Source organism: Strix uralensis, chromosome 2, assembly GCF_047716275.1.
Source record: "Strix uralensis isolate ZFMK-TIS-50842 chromosome 2, bStrUra1, whole genome shotgun sequence".
NCBI lineage: Eukaryota > Metazoa > Chordata > Aves > Strigiformes > Strigidae > Strix > Strix uralensis.
The window spans coordinates 35,474,153-35,491,291 of record NC_133973.1 but is presented as its reverse complement, the minus strand read 5'-3'; the positions used below and the strand labels follow the sequence as shown (position 1 = coordinate 35,491,291).

General features: G+C 38.6%; 1 protein-coding gene across 2 annotated transcripts in view; it reads right to left on the bottom strand.

Annotated features, from left to right (window-relative positions):
• Positions 1 to 47: 47 nt before the first annotated feature.
• The window catches only part of SIM2 (SIM bHLH transcription factor 2), a 62,028-nt gene continuing 44,936 nt past the window's right edge, over positions 48 to 17,139 (bottom strand). For both annotated transcript variants that reach the window (XM_074858322.1, XM_074858321.1), the window contains 4 exons: positions 14,814 to 14,961; positions 12,765 to 12,933; positions 11,205 to 11,613; positions 48 to 4,401 (listed from right to left, as the gene is read on the bottom strand). In XM_074858322.1, the coding sequence (XP_074714423.1) occupies positions 3,674 to 4,401; positions 11,205 to 11,613; positions 12,765 to 12,933; positions 14,814 to 14,961 (1,454 nt within the window). In that variant the 3' untranslated portion in view covers positions 48 to 3,673. The remainder of the gene's footprint in view (positions 4,402 to 11,204; positions 11,614 to 12,764; positions 12,934 to 14,813; positions 14,962 to 17,139) is intronic.

Here is a 17,139-nt window from a genome sequence, read left to right as displayed (position 1 = left end):
TCTTTGTGAAACCCTGTCTTTTGTAGTAAAAAAGAAATTCAACTCACTTTTCCTTTGGCTACAGGATTTTATTAACTTTTTAACAGTTTTGTTTTACATAATAAATAAGCAAAAATGCTTTACATTTTTAGGGAATACATATATAATTCTGAGCATTAATAGGTTGTTTGTTTTGCGTGCTTTTTTCACCTACATTTGCCAAATAGCTTTTATCTGTATCATATAAAAAAAGCAAAATCTAATCTTCAGGAAAAAATGGAATAATGAAATTTTCTCTGTGGTGTTTTTGAAGTATGACTGAAATGTTGAAAAAATACTTGGTGTCCTCCTGTTTTGTGATTTTTAGAGAAATACTGATAATTGGACAGGTTTCCCATTCAATTGCACTTTCTCAGTGATACATTCTCTGATTTTACATCTATTGTCCACTGTGCTTAATTTCATTGAATTACTTCAATACCATTTTTCAGATTACAGGGCTACTGCGACCTGGAGAGAAGTCTGTTCCCTTGTCACCTTATTTACACTGTGGTGTTTCTAGTAATAGGATAAAAACTTTGAGGCCTCAGTATGGGATTAACATTTCAAACTTTACATTTTGGTAGAATATTCCCTCTCTCCCTCTCTTTCTCTCTCTCATTCTCCGTATTGTTTACTTGCCAGGTCTGAACTCCCCTAAGAGTTGAAATCCTATCAAGTTGCATGACAAAGGTATCTATAGCGGCTCAAACAGGTACGGTAGAGAGAAATGAGGTTATTTTTCATAATATATTCCAATTCACACTCCACTCCTGTGACATAATTTTTTCCAATTATTAAAAACATTGCCACTGTCAGTGGCTGTGCCACATTCTGCAGTACGAGTGTACTATGAACATCTGTAGTTTAACGGACTAAAAGTCCTATTTTTCTCTCAGTGTAATTTACTCACGTTCCAGATGTGAACATGCAATTGCTGTTTCTATTTTGGAATGGCAGGAAAAATGTTTCACACGTTTGCTTTTTTAATCACAGGTCTTTTCTGAAACCTACCTTCTATTATCATATGTGAATGCATAATTGATTCATTATTGCCTAACAGGGAAAGTTCATGTACCTGAATATCACATACTGTAAAACATCTGCAGGAAAATGATGGAACACCTCCTCTGCTCAGGCTCATTGCATAAAGCCTGGAAGTGTGAATAACAAGGTAGACGCTGGAAAAATATTTTGTGGTATTTTCTGAAAAATATCAATGGCTTTTTTTTTAACCAAAGCCTAATTTGTACGTTCCTGAAAACATGTTTTTATAGTGAGAAGTACTTACAAGAACAGAAAATACACCAGACTGACTTTGTGTGCAGCAGTGCCACTAATGAGGTATAGAGAAAAGGGTGGTATGAGAGTTGTGCGTCAGGTTTCTTTTTAATGATGCAAAGAGTGACAGTTACTCCTTTAGAGAGCGTAGTTTGAATTTAACGAAATTAACATACAACTCTTGGCATAATTGTATCTTTTAAAGAGTTGGGCCCGTTAATTAGTAACGCTGTCTCTTCGTGAAGGCTTTTAACCAGAGCCAACTTGTGTCTCATCACTTCAGTTTATAAAGTCAGAAGGACAGTAACATTCACTCATGACATTTCTGTAGGCTTGCTGGCTTCTCGAGCGTTAGACGAACCAGGGAGCACAGTCATACTGAGTGAGTGAATATGATGGTTTGGTTCTGCTGGGGTTTTTTAAATCAGTATTCTGGTAATGGCTGATTAGGTATTTTTTGTTATATTTATCACAAAAGATATTTTTCATGCTTTTCTAGCAAATGAAAAGGTCAGACAACCATGAGCTTCCAAGTGAACATCAATTTAACTTCATCATAAAGCCTTCTCTGTTAACCTTTTAATAAGAAGCAATAAAAATACTGAAAATTGTTTTCAAACATACATTTTAAAAGTATTTCTGTGTACTCATAGCAATAAATATTCATACATACAAGGAGGTGACTGAATATTATTGCTGCATATAGAAGATGGAAAACACATAATTTTTAAAAGTGTGTATTTTGTTACATTTTTATCTGACAAGGTGCAATCCATGAGCAAGTGTTTTTCAATATTGCACAAGCCAGGTAAGCATTTTCTTCAGCAAAGGTCTCTTTAGAGAGAGTCTGATAGAGAAAGTTTTTAAAGTGTAAGTTAGCCTTGAATTAGGCAAAGAAATATAGCTACGTATAGCTGACTTGGATACTGTTGGTATTTACAGCTGTTATTTAGGGAGTCATTTGTTGTTTTATCAAGAGCTCACAATGTTTGGGGAAGTGGTTGAAAAGCAAAGTGGACTGGCTGTGTCAATTAAACACACACAGATCCGGACATCTCCTCATTCATAAACTTTACAAAGAAGTAAAAAAAGGGGGGGGAAATCTGTTCCTAATAGTCTGGACAAAAGGTAAATGTGTGCTGTATGCTTTTCGCTTGCTACAGTTGATCAGCCCAAATTGAGATGTGTGCAAAGCAATCCGTTCCAAACCCCGATGTACTCAAACTCTGCTTTACTTCAAGTGCAACTTTGGGTTTTGTGGTTGTGCAATGACTTTCGACTTTCCGTATTCGGGTTGTCCACTGACATTATTTGTGAAGTGCACGAATGAGTCAAATATTAATCTTACCTTTGTGTTGACAATGAGATTTATGCTTAAGGAAGTTCAGTGTGTTAAAAGCTGAACCTTTCAAACTTCAGAAGTCTACTGGTAAGTTTAAAATAAAGCATAAATGTTCATTATTCCCTTGACTATAAAGAAAACATTTCTGGTGCTATTATTAAGATGTATTTTTGACTAGCTGGTTTGAAAATCTGCACAGCATTCTCCCAGAATACTTGGTGAAACACACGTTTTAGAAGTTTCTTTTTCTTATTACAACCTTTTAAGGGGTATAGTCTGTAGTCCCTGCTACGTGATTTGTCCCAATTTGCCATGACAAGACCTGTAACCCTTTAATACATATCTTTGTATGTATTAATTTGTCATATCGTTCCTTGTCAAGATAAATGGTGGTGGTAACCATCTGAGAACACTGAAATCTATGTTAAATAAATCAAATTTAGATTTGATTTATTTAGTTTAAAAACTTTTGGATAATTAATAAATAAGCTTTTCCCAAACTGAGTTCTGCTTAGTTAGTACAGCTGTGTTACGGATACTAAAAATCACCACTTTTTAAACAAAGTTAATTTGTCAGGGTGTTTAACATGTGGGCGGAGAGTTGATGTAAGGTTTCACACAGTTTGTCAAACATACCTAAACTAGAGTGCATAGTTTATGATAATGATAAAAAAATCTTGAATGTATTTTGAGAAGGAGGGGTTAAGGAAAAAAATGTTCTTCATATAAATCTCTGCATATAACACCTATCATTTAATGTCGTTGCACACTATAAAATAACAAAAATAAGATCTGTAACATGTCTTCTCACTGGCACCAGAGCTTAATCTGTGACAACGAAGCACGGAAGCTAGATGTAGGGTTTTTTCCTGACCTTGAAGGTCCTGTTACACATGGCTTGCCAGGAACACATGAGTCTGTCCCTCATTGACCTTCAGCTATGCTCAGTAAATGTAACCATGTTTTCTCATGCTTTTTGAAAATCATTACAGTTTGGCTTCTTAATTAAATGTAAATACTCCTCTATTAACGTCACCTTCCATTGGCTATTATTACAGAAGTTCCAATATAATGGGGTAGTGCAGATTCTTTGTGGGTTTCTGGAGAAGAAGCTGAGGAGGGGCTTTGGTTTTTGTAAATAAAGGTATTTACTTCCTCAGAATTATATCCGTAGTTTTCTCCTACGTGTCCTGTCGCTGTACATGATGAAGTTTGAAAGGTACCATGTTTGGCTAAAACATGGTGATAATTTAGAAGCACAAATGGAACTTGTCCAGAGGGTCTCACATCCATCACACATTCACTTTCGGAGTCGTGATCAAGCTTTACAGCCATTCTTTCATCGCTGTCCAGTTCATCTAGATTTGTAGCATGGTGACTAATATGCCCATATTTGGGTTCTTTCACACAAATCCTTCTTGTTTGCTCATACACTGAGGGCATTGGCAGGAGATGACTTAATTGTCCTATAGTTTTAGACTGGAAACATTCTGATTTTGGCAGCAAGGAGTTAGCTATTGAGTTTGAAAAAGAACTTTCATTAATACTGATTTTTTCTTGTAGGTCTCTGTTAAAAGCTAACTTGTTTTCTTCTTTAATGAGTTGGTGAGGTGCCTGAATCCTGGTTTCTATTTTGTTGGGTTTTGTGATGCCAGAATCATAAATCTCTTCTTTGTATCTGCTGCCTGGCATGGGTGCTGTGCAGCTTGTAAAGTTGTCAGATAGAGCATCTTGGCTGTATCTTCTGTTTGATATGGGCACTTGCAGGAAAGAGAAAACATGTTAATTACTGACAGTGAGCTCATGTAATAGACTCTAACACTTTTTATGACGGAACTCTAACACGCATTTGGCTTGGGCCAGATCCGAGTCCCAGTGAAGACACTGGAGACGTTCCCATTTGCCTCAGTGGCTTTGGAGAAGTCTCTTTAAGACAGTGCTGAAAAGTAAAAACAAACCAACCCCTTCAGAAGGGCCAACAGCATTGAACAATTCTGGAAAGGTTTTCTATGTGAAATGCCCATTTGTTTGACTGAATAATTATAAATCAGTCATTACTGATGTAGTTAAATCAGGGGAAATTAAACCAAAGAAATATTTGGAAATGTGACCTGCTATCAAAAACATTGACCTTAAGTTACCTCTTTTCAGAGATATATCAAATTATTTACCAAAGGATGGGTAATATTTATTACATATCGATGATTCAATGATTAGAATAAAACAATTTATTCTTCCTGTCACTGTGGAAATGTATTGGACACTTGCCCCTGTAAGGAAAGAAGAGACTGTGTAGTATTAGATACTGACATGTCAGTATCTAATTTGTGATACCTACTTGTGATATACGTAATATCTAGATTGTGTCACGTTAAAGGCTTTGCTTTTTCTCTTTGAAAAACTAGCGTCAGATGTTAAAGACATCTATTGAAAAGCAACATAAATACTTCTTGAGTAATGCTGTATCTCTGCTTTTAAGGTACTATCATGTAATAAAGCTGTATGTATAATTGTAATTTACAACACACACTGAGACTGTTTGTTTGAATGCAGGAGTACTAAGCTGGGTGTGCATGGAAGATCAGAAGCTAGATTCTTAAATTTTCAAGAGATTATGAACCTAGGATTTCTATTCAGGCTTTTCCTCTAAAATATATTGAGTAATCTTAGTTTTCTCTTAAGTTTCTGCATGGTAGCTGAACCCTTAAACAATTTGAGTTGTTTTTATCATTTTCTGCTCTGCTTGCTCAGCTTTTCCTTTATGTACAAATGGTGTACAAATGGTAGGATGAACAGTTTGACAGTTACACTGTTCCTCCAAGGCATATTTGAAAGTTTTATGTTAAAGGTTAAATGAGGCACTTAGCAAATTTCTCAAATTAAACCTAAACTCTATTTGGTGTTATGCTCACTGAAAGCCCTGGACACCAAAGTGCCTTTTACAAAAGGGATTTTCTGTTCTTCTAAAAATTTTATTCAACATCTTAAAAGTTTTGGAGTTCCCCTGTAGTGGTTGCTGATGTAACTGTACCCACTAATAATTAAATATTCCCTGTGCTATAGTAGACTGGCAAAGCCTTCGTGTATAACAGAGGAAGCAGAAATAGCTCAATTGTACCTTTTTTTATATGCAGAGCTTCATTAATTTCAGAGGGAGTTGCACCACATAATTAACACCAGAATTTAAACAGGAATCTGGATCCAATTTCTTCTTGATCAACCCACCACCCTCCCAGAAACAACAACCTTTCAAGTTACTCTCTTTAATTTCCAGGTATATATTTTGTACCAAGAAGTATATGCAATCCTAAGTAAAATGAATTCTCATCAGCTGTTGAAAAATGGCCCTCTTAGATCACAAATCAAAATGGGGATTCAGCCATTTCGATTTGATACTTGGAAATTTTACCAGTGTAATTATACTACTATAATTTTAACTTCATGTTTGGCATTTTTACTATGAAATAAGTATACATGCTAAGAGCTACTGACACATAACTAATATGGTTTAACTAATCTGGTGTACTGCTTTTAGTGTTTTTCCCACTTGAGACATCCACAGGAGCGATGCGTTTGTGCTCTTACTGCAGCATGGAGTATTGTTACTTCATGACTGTCCTCTAATCTCTGACAAAAGATTGTCTGTTTCCATTTTTAGAGCCCACACTGGTAAGAAGCTGAAGCATCATGGCAAACAGTTGACCCCTGTCTTGTTATCTTTATTTCTGTAATCTCAAATTCTGCTGGGCTGGTGGCTTCCTTCTTGGTACCAAGAAGTAATTTGCATACTTGGGAGATTTACAGGATATCCATTTTGTTATATGCTGTTTCTCAAACATGGGTTTCGTCTCTTTTGCAGAGGAAGAAGGTAAGCGTCTGGTTAATTGTTTGCAGGCTTCCATTAAAGTTGTCAGCACATTCATGGAGTTAGACCAGACAGTTAAGCAAGTCATGTCTGCAGTGCAACAGAGCACAGTTGTTTTTGTCCGCTGACATTCAGAACAGTTACTGGAGCTAGACTTAAATCTGCTTTTGTCTTCCTTTGCAGACAGAAGCCCAAGGATGCCCTGGGACAGACTCCTCCTGGGGAGTTTTTCATACAGAAGTTATTAGAAAGCTGACCAGCTGCTTTGTATTGCTGTAGAAGGGCAGCACCCCAGGATTGCTTCCACCCATGTGACGTGTGGGCAGTTGCCAGCGTACCTGCCTCAGCAGGTGCACGGGGACCCCATGCGTTCTGCACTGCTCCAGCCCTGAAAATGCTTTACAGTCGTCGAAGCCAGTGCATTAATTTGGGGTGCTTTCCAGACCACTCTTCTGCCAGAGCAACTCAGCTGTGCCAAGTGAGGTAGATACACTGCACACCCAAGGTTTATATCATACCAGAGTGACAGCAGCTTTCTAGAAGGCCCTTTATGCTTACTTATACCACCTCCATTCACAGCAGCCTACAACTGCAACAGTCAACTCAGTCCTTCAGGCATCATGTCTCTGTAATTCTTGCCAAGTAGCTCTGCTTTCCCACTGGCACACGGGGTGCAGCTTGGGCAAGTGGAGGGAAAACCTAGAGATAAGAGCCCCATCACCTGGCAGGCTGCTCAGATTTCAGCATCCAACCATCCGAGTGGGAACGGGAAGGCTACTCTAGCAGGTAGTGGTCTTTGTTTAACACATGTCTATTCATAGTTACAGTATACTAGAGCGACCTTTTCCCTGTCAAACAGTGCTGAAGCAAGGAGCATTCCCTCCTCACCTTTAAATAGTGCAGTCAAAGATCAGATGGTGCTCAGTTGGGAAAGATGCTTGCAGAGAAGGTATTTCATTCACAAACATGCCTTTCTGTACCAAGACGTTAGTAGGTAGAGCTGCTCCTTGTTCTCCCATTGCCCCTATCTATTTCAGTAAAAATGAAAGAAAGGCATCCTGGAACCAGGTTAAAGCAAAGAAAGTCTGGTACTCAGCACTCATCTTCGTGCAAAAGGTATGTAGGCCTTATCAGCAGAGTTTTACATCCTGTCTGTAAAAAGCCTTGTCTGTTTTTAGGACACAACTGAAACCCTCTTCATGCATGCTTTGTCTTGCACGTTTTTTCTCAGGCTCTCTGATCTACACTAATTTCAGAAGAGTGTACTCCTGACAGTTACTCTATGTTTTGAAAAGACAATATGCCACCACTTGAATGTTGACATGTAGCCCGTGATGTTTCAGTATGTTTCCTGATCCTTTGTACAAGAAGGCCTTCAGACTAGAGGAGCAATTGCTGAGTCACTGAGTTTTGCTGAAGACCAATGAGCAGACCTGTACTGCTCAGGTCACACGTTCCTGTGTCACAAAGGTGTGCTGATTTTCCTCCATGTCAAACAAGGCAAAGACACAACAGGTCTTAATACTGTCCATGCCCATGAAAAAGACATCTTTTAGATTAGCTCAATATCTGTGCTGTGTCCTGATCTGAACCCTGATTGCAAACAATCTGAGGCATCGGCTGATGTTGTAATTACTATGTTCTCCATTATTCTCCCTCCAAAAACAATAGTATGGCAACGTGATCTTCAAGCCCTCTTTGTCTCTAGTGGAACACACTTTTCACAAAAGATGTCATGTATTTCTTCCAGTAGTCCCTGGCTAAACCTGGGGAGTTTGTTTGGGGATGGAAGATAAACCAGAGCTTTTTCACAGATCTTCTTAGTATTTTCATAATTTCCTGAGTTTTGGTGTGATTAGTGGCACTAAGTACAGACTGGCCAACAGCATAACTTAAGGAGAAGTGGGTACTGTGATACCCACAGTAGTAATGTATCCATTCAAGTGTAAAAAGAAAACTTCCCTGACTCCAAATACAGTTGCCTTCTCTGAAGTGAGTTTCTTTTCTGCTGACTAGGTCAGCTGGAAAAAAGTGGAAGAAGCTTCAAAACCAGATTCTGAGGCGGCAGCATCTGATTGGCAGGCAGTTTTATCTGCTACGTGCTTTTCCAGAGCTTTGATGGCTTGGCACGATCATCTTAAAATCTCTGATCTCTCCAAAAGAAGCTATTTTCCATAGAGAAAAATGTCTCTGGCCTACGGCATTTTTGGCAGATGTTTCTATGGATGTGATGTGGAATAGCCCTTCCATCCAACCCGGTTGCCAGATGTCATATTTGGCATTGCCTTTGGATTGAAGATAATGACGCTAAGCAGATCCTCTCTGCTTTGAAGCTTACTGGCTGTCAGTTTTTCAGTGAACCACTGGAAAAAGCAGCAGTTGACAACGTAAGGAAGATCAGATGCCCCATTCAATTCAAAGCAAAAAGCTGCTTCCAAAGTTTCAGATTTCTCTTCTGCCACCAACCTCAGCAAAAGTACAAGAGGGCTAATTCTGCCTCAGGAGGAAACAAACTCTGGAACAATTAGATATAAATCCTTTTTGCAGTGGAGGCTCCATTTTTCTTTCCCCTCTTATAACACTGTGTGTAAACTCAAGCAATGATCTCTGACCAGGTCTGAGTTTCACCATATTCTTTTTTCCTTCCTAAATAGTACAATTGTAAGTGCTTTTGCAGAGAATTAATTGTACCAAGTCAGTTTTCATCAAATGCCCAATAGCTAAACATCCATTAAAATATATCTGTGCTCAAAAGAGAACCAATATATTCCAACTTAAACAACAAAATGTTAAGCAGAAGTAGAACCAGAAGTAAGAACCACTGGTATCACAGCTCCACTTTCCTGTTCATGAGGAAGTGGTGAAGGTATGCATGCATGATGAAATTGAAAAATACCAGCAGTTGCTTGCAGTTTTTTGTTGGGCTTTTTTCTATCCTAACATATTTAACACTATTCCTGTGGAATCCTTCTGACTTAATATATTTACTTGGAGTTATCTGCCCATATCAACCGACTGATGGTAAATTGCTTGTCTGCTGCTATGCTCATTGGGCTTTGTTGGCAAATGTTATGGCCACAATCAATTTTACAGACTATTTTCTGAACAGACTGTTCTTTCCACATCCACTCTCAGTGTATCTGATGGCACCCTCTGACCAGCAAGGGGTGGATCTACTTTCTCGATCAGTCTCATGGCATCTGTTAGTCTGGAAGCAGAGAAGAAAAGCTGGGCTGACTTCTGTATGCCTAGAACAGCTTTGTTCCTGCAGACTTACTGGGGATCTGCAGGGTTTACTTCAATCTTTATACTTATCCTCAAAAGATCTAGCTTTTTTTTTTTCTTTTCCACAAAGATACAGCATCTTTAGTAAGGACAAAACCATTTCTTATTTTTGGTCTAAAGCTACTCCTTTCACACCCCGTTCACAACAGCAACAAAAGGAAGCCAGCACATTAGAGGAGCATGAACTCAGAAAAAGCATTTAACCTGCACTAAGCTGTGAGAAGTGCTTCAGTCTTGCTCATTTTCAACCTAAACACAGAACAGTAAAATAAAATGCTACAGTCAGCTGGGTGAGGTCAATCAGCTGGGTGAGGTCAAACGATCCTGTGAAGGACAAAACCCTGGGCAGAAGTTATTTACTCCTCTGTGGGAGACACATTTGATGTCTGGTACCATCTTCTGCCTGATATAGCAAGCTCAGCTTTTAACATCTGCAGATATTCCCTTCAGATCTAGGATATCTGATGTCAAGTCCCTAAGTGAATAAATGCTTGTTTCTGGTATTCAAGAATCCTGAGCCTATCTTTTCTAGCTATTTTTAATTTTAAATTTTCACTACTGCTTCCTCTGTCCCATCCTCAATGAAGCTAAAAGAAAGGAATGTTTCCATCTAATTTTATAACAGTCTGTCAACCAGTCAGTCCTCATCAGTAATTTTTAACTAATCAAAATGGTATATGTAGATAGATGTAACATATATGGGATCTAAGGATTAGAGTGTATCCTGAGCTTGTTTACATTTAGTTACTCTATAGTTTAGCGTGGTTATTTCTTATAGATCGCCACCTCAGAGAAGTCAATGTCTTCAGTGCTTCCTTCAAAGTATTTGAGCTGACCATCTGTATAGAGAGATAATGCAGCTGATTGGGGAGGAGCACTGAAGGCATTTTCAAATAAAACAGAAGACGGTGCATTTCATTTACTCATTCACTGTAGTAACTGTAAGGTAAAGCCATTCAGAATGACTTCATGCTTAGAAGGACAACCTTCAATTTTTATGGAAATAGAACATGTTTATTTTAATTTCTGTATGTGAGCTGAAGTACAGTTGTTTCTTTCTGACTTCAGCAATTACTTACCTGAGCAATTGCACTAAAAACTCTGATAGTGCAAAACATGAAGGTAAACTGTGCCAGTGTTAAAGGAGGTGGTATCTCTGCTCTGTTCTAAAAGTGATTCTGGTGAATACATTTTTGCAGCTGATGCTTTGATAATATTCCTAATCAAGTGTTGATGGTAATGGGAAGAGGGATGAACATGTAAATACTATAAACATAGTGGTTGTTACACTTCACTGTTTCTTGTTTTCTGTATTTCCTAAACATCTCGTAATTTCTGTTTTCAAACTACAATTACAAATCTTTTCTAGACACCTTTGCTTTGCTTTTTTTCTTTTTTTAAAATGATACCCACCTTCATAACTCTGTGCAAGATTGTGTCGAATGATGTTCACTGGCTGATCAGGAAGATTTTTGGATGATGACTGGCTGTTGGGTACCAAGGAGTTGGCATAATGCCACTGGCATTCTCCATTTGTCTGCAGTGTACTCAAGAAAAATCGAGCCACTTCACAAGGTGCTCCTTGAGACTGCCCAAACTTTGAAGGCAGCATTTGCTTTTTGCTACTGAAGACATGAGAATCTACAGGGAAGTGTCCATAATGGTAAGAGAAAGGCAAGCTATATGATGGGGCATATAAAAGTTCACTGTTTTCTGAATGGAAGTTTTGTTCTTGAATGGTGGCAGCGTTCACTGCAGGGCTGGATCGCCAGTTCCCCACCTGGCTGCATTCCAGTTTGTCTGTTTGGAATGAGCTGTATTGCTGGGGGAAAGAAAAAAAAAAAAAAAAAAAAAGGAAGGGAAGAGAGTTAAATGACTAACTTTTATATGAAACTGCATAACGTATCATACAGGCACCCAGAGCTGGGCCTCCTTGAACTGCAATCTCACTGGCTAATGGGACTGGCTTACCAGTGCATTTAAAGCTCCCTGTCTTCATGATAACTTCACTTAACATGGGAACAAAGAACTATTTTGTCGTCCTAACGTTATGGGTTTATCTGATAATTTTGCCAGTTGGATTTTAGCTAGTAAGTGTAGACAGTTGTAAATACTAGAGGGCAGAATGTTGTTGCAAAGCACTGGAAGTCACAGATAAATGGAGTAGCAGACCATGAATATGATTTAGCATATGTTAGCATGTCAAGCTTTAGAATGTCAGGAAGACAAAATCTGTCCTTTGCATCAGCTTCTATCACAATGATTTTCTCTTCCCCCTCGCTCCTACCTTCCTCCCCAGATTCCAAATGCTTTTTGGGCTCTCACTGTTTTAAATGCAGTGTATGTGCTAGCCACATTCACTACTGTTTTAAGGCAATAATAGCCCCTTCCAACAATATTCGTTGCAAAGTTTCAGAATGTCTCATGGTGGGTGTCAGTCTCACCAACCCGGTTTTATGGACAATCTTCATAGTTTCCTTTCACACCTGGTTCTAGCCCACCCAGTGACAGTGAGAGTTATTCCAAATCCCACTCCAATGCTCTGTTTGCTAGGATTCATCCTTATGACACATTCTTCAGCATAGTAAACCACTAATACCAATGTGACATTAAGAACCCTGCATATCACCAGTGAGTGAGATGCATTGTACACCAGTGCAAATTTTCACAACAGTTATTCTTAGTACATGTTTTTCTTCTTTTTACCAAGAAATCACATTGTTTTTTAAGTACTTTGCATACTCCATATCCAAAAGTTTTTGTGTTTGCATCACTCACTGGAGTTGGTTTGTACTACTTGTGCTGTCCACCCCCAGAACAAACAGGTCTAATTATGTTCCAGCCTACAAGGGAGTTCCTGCACCAGAGCATACTATGGCCAGTTTTATAATAAGTTCAGTTCTGGATGATCTCTGTCCTCTCCCAAGCAATCTACAACAACAGTTGGTAAGTAAATATTGCTGAAAAAGTTACCTGTTGTGGGTAAGGCGTTGTTCTGAGTTTTGCCTTCATTTTATTACTTTTGGGTTTTACAATTTTCCTTGTTTCCTGTGAGGTAGATACTGAGTTTCTGCATGAAAATTGTGACTTAGAAATGGTAACCTGGTCCAGTGACAACTGAAGTTCCTTATACTCAATATCTCTGCAAAAGAACAGTCCAATAAATTACATACTCAAACATACCACACAAATCCAAAATAGCTCCTTTGAAAATACATGTTAGCTTTCACAATGTTTTCATTTTCATTCTTCCAAGGTTTTCACTGAGTCTGCAGTGCAAGTCTGGGATGGCAGCAGGCAGTGATTCTTATGGTCTGACCCCGTCCCCGCGCAACTCTGTCACAAACATTCTACTGGGAACCGTGTTAACATCTTTGAAGTGTCCCCACTCTCTGAACCTAAGCTGTGCCAACTTCTTCTCAGCCATCTGTGGCACCCTGCAGTTTGGACTCACAGCCATGTCAGCTGATAGAAAGACACAGATCAATTAATCTGTCTCATCCTCAGTCAGGACTTGGTCTCTGCCCTGGCTCTCCCAGTTAGTCCTGAGGAAAGGAAAAAGAGCGATGTTCCCCTCCTGTCAGCGCAATGTGCTTGTAACTACACCACGGAAGCTGCAATGTTGTTTTTCTGACAGTCTCTAGACTCTCATTTCTGCTCTGTTCTGTTCAGTTTTATCTGCCCTACAGACAGGACAGATTTTTGTACAAAAGAGGCTAAAAAACAAATCAAGAGCAGACTATGCATCGTATTTTGAAGCATTAATTGATACAGTTCTGGTGATTAAATGGTCTCCCCCGGTTTTGACAGTAGCAACAGTGGAGCATATTTTTGAAAGGATAATTAGAAAAAAACCTACTTCTCTCTCAATTTCTATCTAGAACTCATTTTCATCAGTTTTTGATAGTGAATAACCTGGAAGTAAATTCAACTCAAGAATATGCTGTTATATCCCTGGCACAGTGTCCTTCTTTAACTCAAATCACTTGCCCCAGCTCATGGTTTGCAAGCAGGTTGCATGGCTCAGTCTTTACCTCATGCTGCTGCCTCTCACATCCGTACAGGGATGAGGGCAGCACTAGCCAGTGTGTCTAGGGCTGAGTACCTACTTCAAGTAATTTAAAGAAACACCCTATGGTTTCTCAGTTCATACACTTTAACTCCCCAAAGGCAGGTATCACAACATTGTAATATGCAAACACACACGATCCTACCACACACATTATGCAAACACATTTTACTTTCAAACCAGATAGGAAATGGACCAGTTTAGATAAAAGAAAAGAGCATATAGTCTCTGCTTTTTTACACTATTCAACACAAGGGATGCCCACTATCCCTTTTTTTTTCTTTTCCCTCACAGATAGTCTTTTCAGTCACGGTCTTTTTCACTATCACTTATCCCTCTTAGTCAATATAGATTTCTGTCTCTCTCAGGTTTAGATGAGATAGGAATTTTGTAACACCTTCATAACTTGAACTAGAATTCATAAACTGCAGGTCAAAACCACTGTATGTTCACCAGCTCAGGGGGAGCTACTTGCCATTGTGAGAGTGTAGTTTTTCCCTCAGTATCCGTGCAGCCCAAGACAACTGAGGGAGTTCTTGGTGATTCACCTGAAAAGTCATGCTTCCTACCATGTCCCTGTCTCCCAAACTGACACTGTGACCTCTGCTGGGTAGCAGTAGCTTTCACTGTGTCTGGGCAGCCCCAGCACAGTTCTGATGCCAATTACAGGACTGGGGTCCAGGTCTAACACAAATGTCTGCCAGTGGTATTACATTCAAACATACGGTGTACAAGGTATCATCAGGAATAGTAGCTCTTTTTAGCTCAATGTGACTAAAAGAGGGAGGATATGAGGAGAGAAAAGTGGCTGTAACATGCAAGCACAGAACAATACTGGAAGACACAGGTAAAGCAAACTTAAAGGATTTAATTAGTAATGAAACAACTACTGATAACACATTAAATGAATCTATTACTGATAACACGTAATGGTACAAAGTATTTTGACTTACGTAAGGACATAATTGACACTCACTATGCAGTGAGGCCGTGATGAACGGCTGTTATGCACAATAGTAGCGTAGCTCTGTACCCAAACCCAGCCTCCATGCTTGGACAGTAATCGATAGTACTTGGTTGTGACTTGGCCTTTCACCAACACTGTAAATACAATTTAAAAAAGCATTTCACATCGCCTGGACTTGTGACCATTTCCTGGAGAGATTTATTTGCAAGGAAGGGACTTTTCACCCTTCTTCCCCTCCCTTAGACCTCCTCCTTCTCCCAGCAAACTTTAAATAGCTCCCCTGCAAAGGTATCTGTCCTGCCCCTTTACATTGTTTCACAAGGTCACGTTACTGTTTACAAATAGTATGTTGCAAACTATTAAGGTTTGTCTTCCTTCTTTTCCAGTTCACCCTGCTCTCTTATGCTTACATTCTGCAAAAACACTTACCATTTCTAATCTTCTAACTGAAAAATAAAAGTTTGAGGCATCAAAAATATTTTGAAGAGGACACAACTAGCTTGAATTTTTCCAGTATATTTGGAAGCACTTTAGACATTCGTAGCTTGACAGATTATTGTGGATTTTGCAATGTATTTTATGCTATGATGCTTTTTACTCTGTAAGCTCTACATTTTGAAGGTTGATTTAAAAGGATAAAATTAAAATGCTGTTTGGTTCTTAAGCACACAAATACGAACAGAGAGGTGAATCCGTTATCTGATAGATTTCACTGGAAATGTAATCCTCTGTACATCAGTTTGGATTCTCTGTGAACAAAGACGTTTTGGCATAAGGCTATGCTATAATAGGAGTTGTGCAGAATCTCTAAATATTTAATCTAGCCACAAATATTTCTGGTTCAGTGCCAGGCATTTATCTAATGATTCACTAGAAGATAATGGCCAGCCTTCAAAGGTGGTTCTTCTCTTGTGTAATCCTGGAGTATTCCTCTAGGAAACTCCATCTTCTTACTCTTCTACACAATCAGGGTTTTTTTTTTTTTTAAATTAGGAAATAAGGAACTGAGCTTGCTACACAAACTGTGTCCAAAAAAAAGTAACCAATAGCAGCAATTCCTTCATATAATACATGATTAAGAAATGGAATTACTGCTTGCAAATATAGGGCTAGTACTAGACTGAACTTGGTAGCAAAGCTCACTGTAATTTTGTTCTCTCATTGTACATTCTTGGTGGAGAAGCAGATACATAATCATGAAATTAAACAACAACTTTCTCTTTCAGCCAACTCTAATATAGCAAATGACCTCCTGAGGTGAAAATATATGACCTTATAATTAGTGTTCATAGCAGATTTTTCTGACAGGGAGGGCATCCAATATTAAATTGGGAACTAAAGAGCGCATAATCTCTGGGGAGTTCTTTACTGTTTGGTAATTAACTATATGGCTATCAGTCATCACTGGGGTTGGCTTTTTTTTCTTCAGTTGTTACTTGAGGAAGTAGGGGTTTGTAATTTCAATAGTAATCATAGACCGCAATAATGTGAATAATGTGAATAGCCCAATGTAAGACTGACAGAAATAGAAGAGCAAGAGTTTTGTTCTTGCTAAAAGGTCCTCTTAAGTCTGTAGCATATAGGTCATCTCTCTGGACTTCTTACCCTCCTATCCATCTGCACATGTCACAGCATATTTCAACTTTTCTTCAAATCCACTTAATCTCCCTAAGAAAATCAGGCTCTTACAAAATGGCTATAGACATTCTTTCTGGAAGTGTCAGTTCTCCTTCCATTGCAGGATATGGTATCCATTTGTTCAGAAAGCAACAAGATAAATAACAAGATCTTGTAGGACATTCAAAAACCCATCCTCGCTGACACCAAGTCACTGGTATTTAGAGTTTGAAGTCTCTCTTAGATAGCAGGTTTTTGCCTCATGCTTACTGGTGTCCTTTATCACACCTACATTTCTACATGGAATAGTCTACGGGGTGGAGGTGTGTATGTATACAGATATTTAAGAAAATCATAAGGAATATGTGTGTAAGTGTGTAAACACACCTACAAAATATAAAGGCATGTGTACTCTTTAAGTGCAATATATTGCTCTAAGGTAAAAGTCTTGTAGCTGTTACTCAAAGATTCGGTATAACAATGCCAAATAAGTCTGTTCTAAAAATATTTGTTAACAGTCAGCTATATGCCATGGAATCACTGTGTTTTGTGGTGTTCTATAATCCAAATGGCCCAGTTCTAGGAAATGATGCTTACATTTTGGCCTAGATCATCTAACAGATATTTTTTGTAATGTGGTCTAGGCTTTTCAGAGCTAAGTCTTCATGCTAGTTTGATGGTCAGGTTTTCCTTGA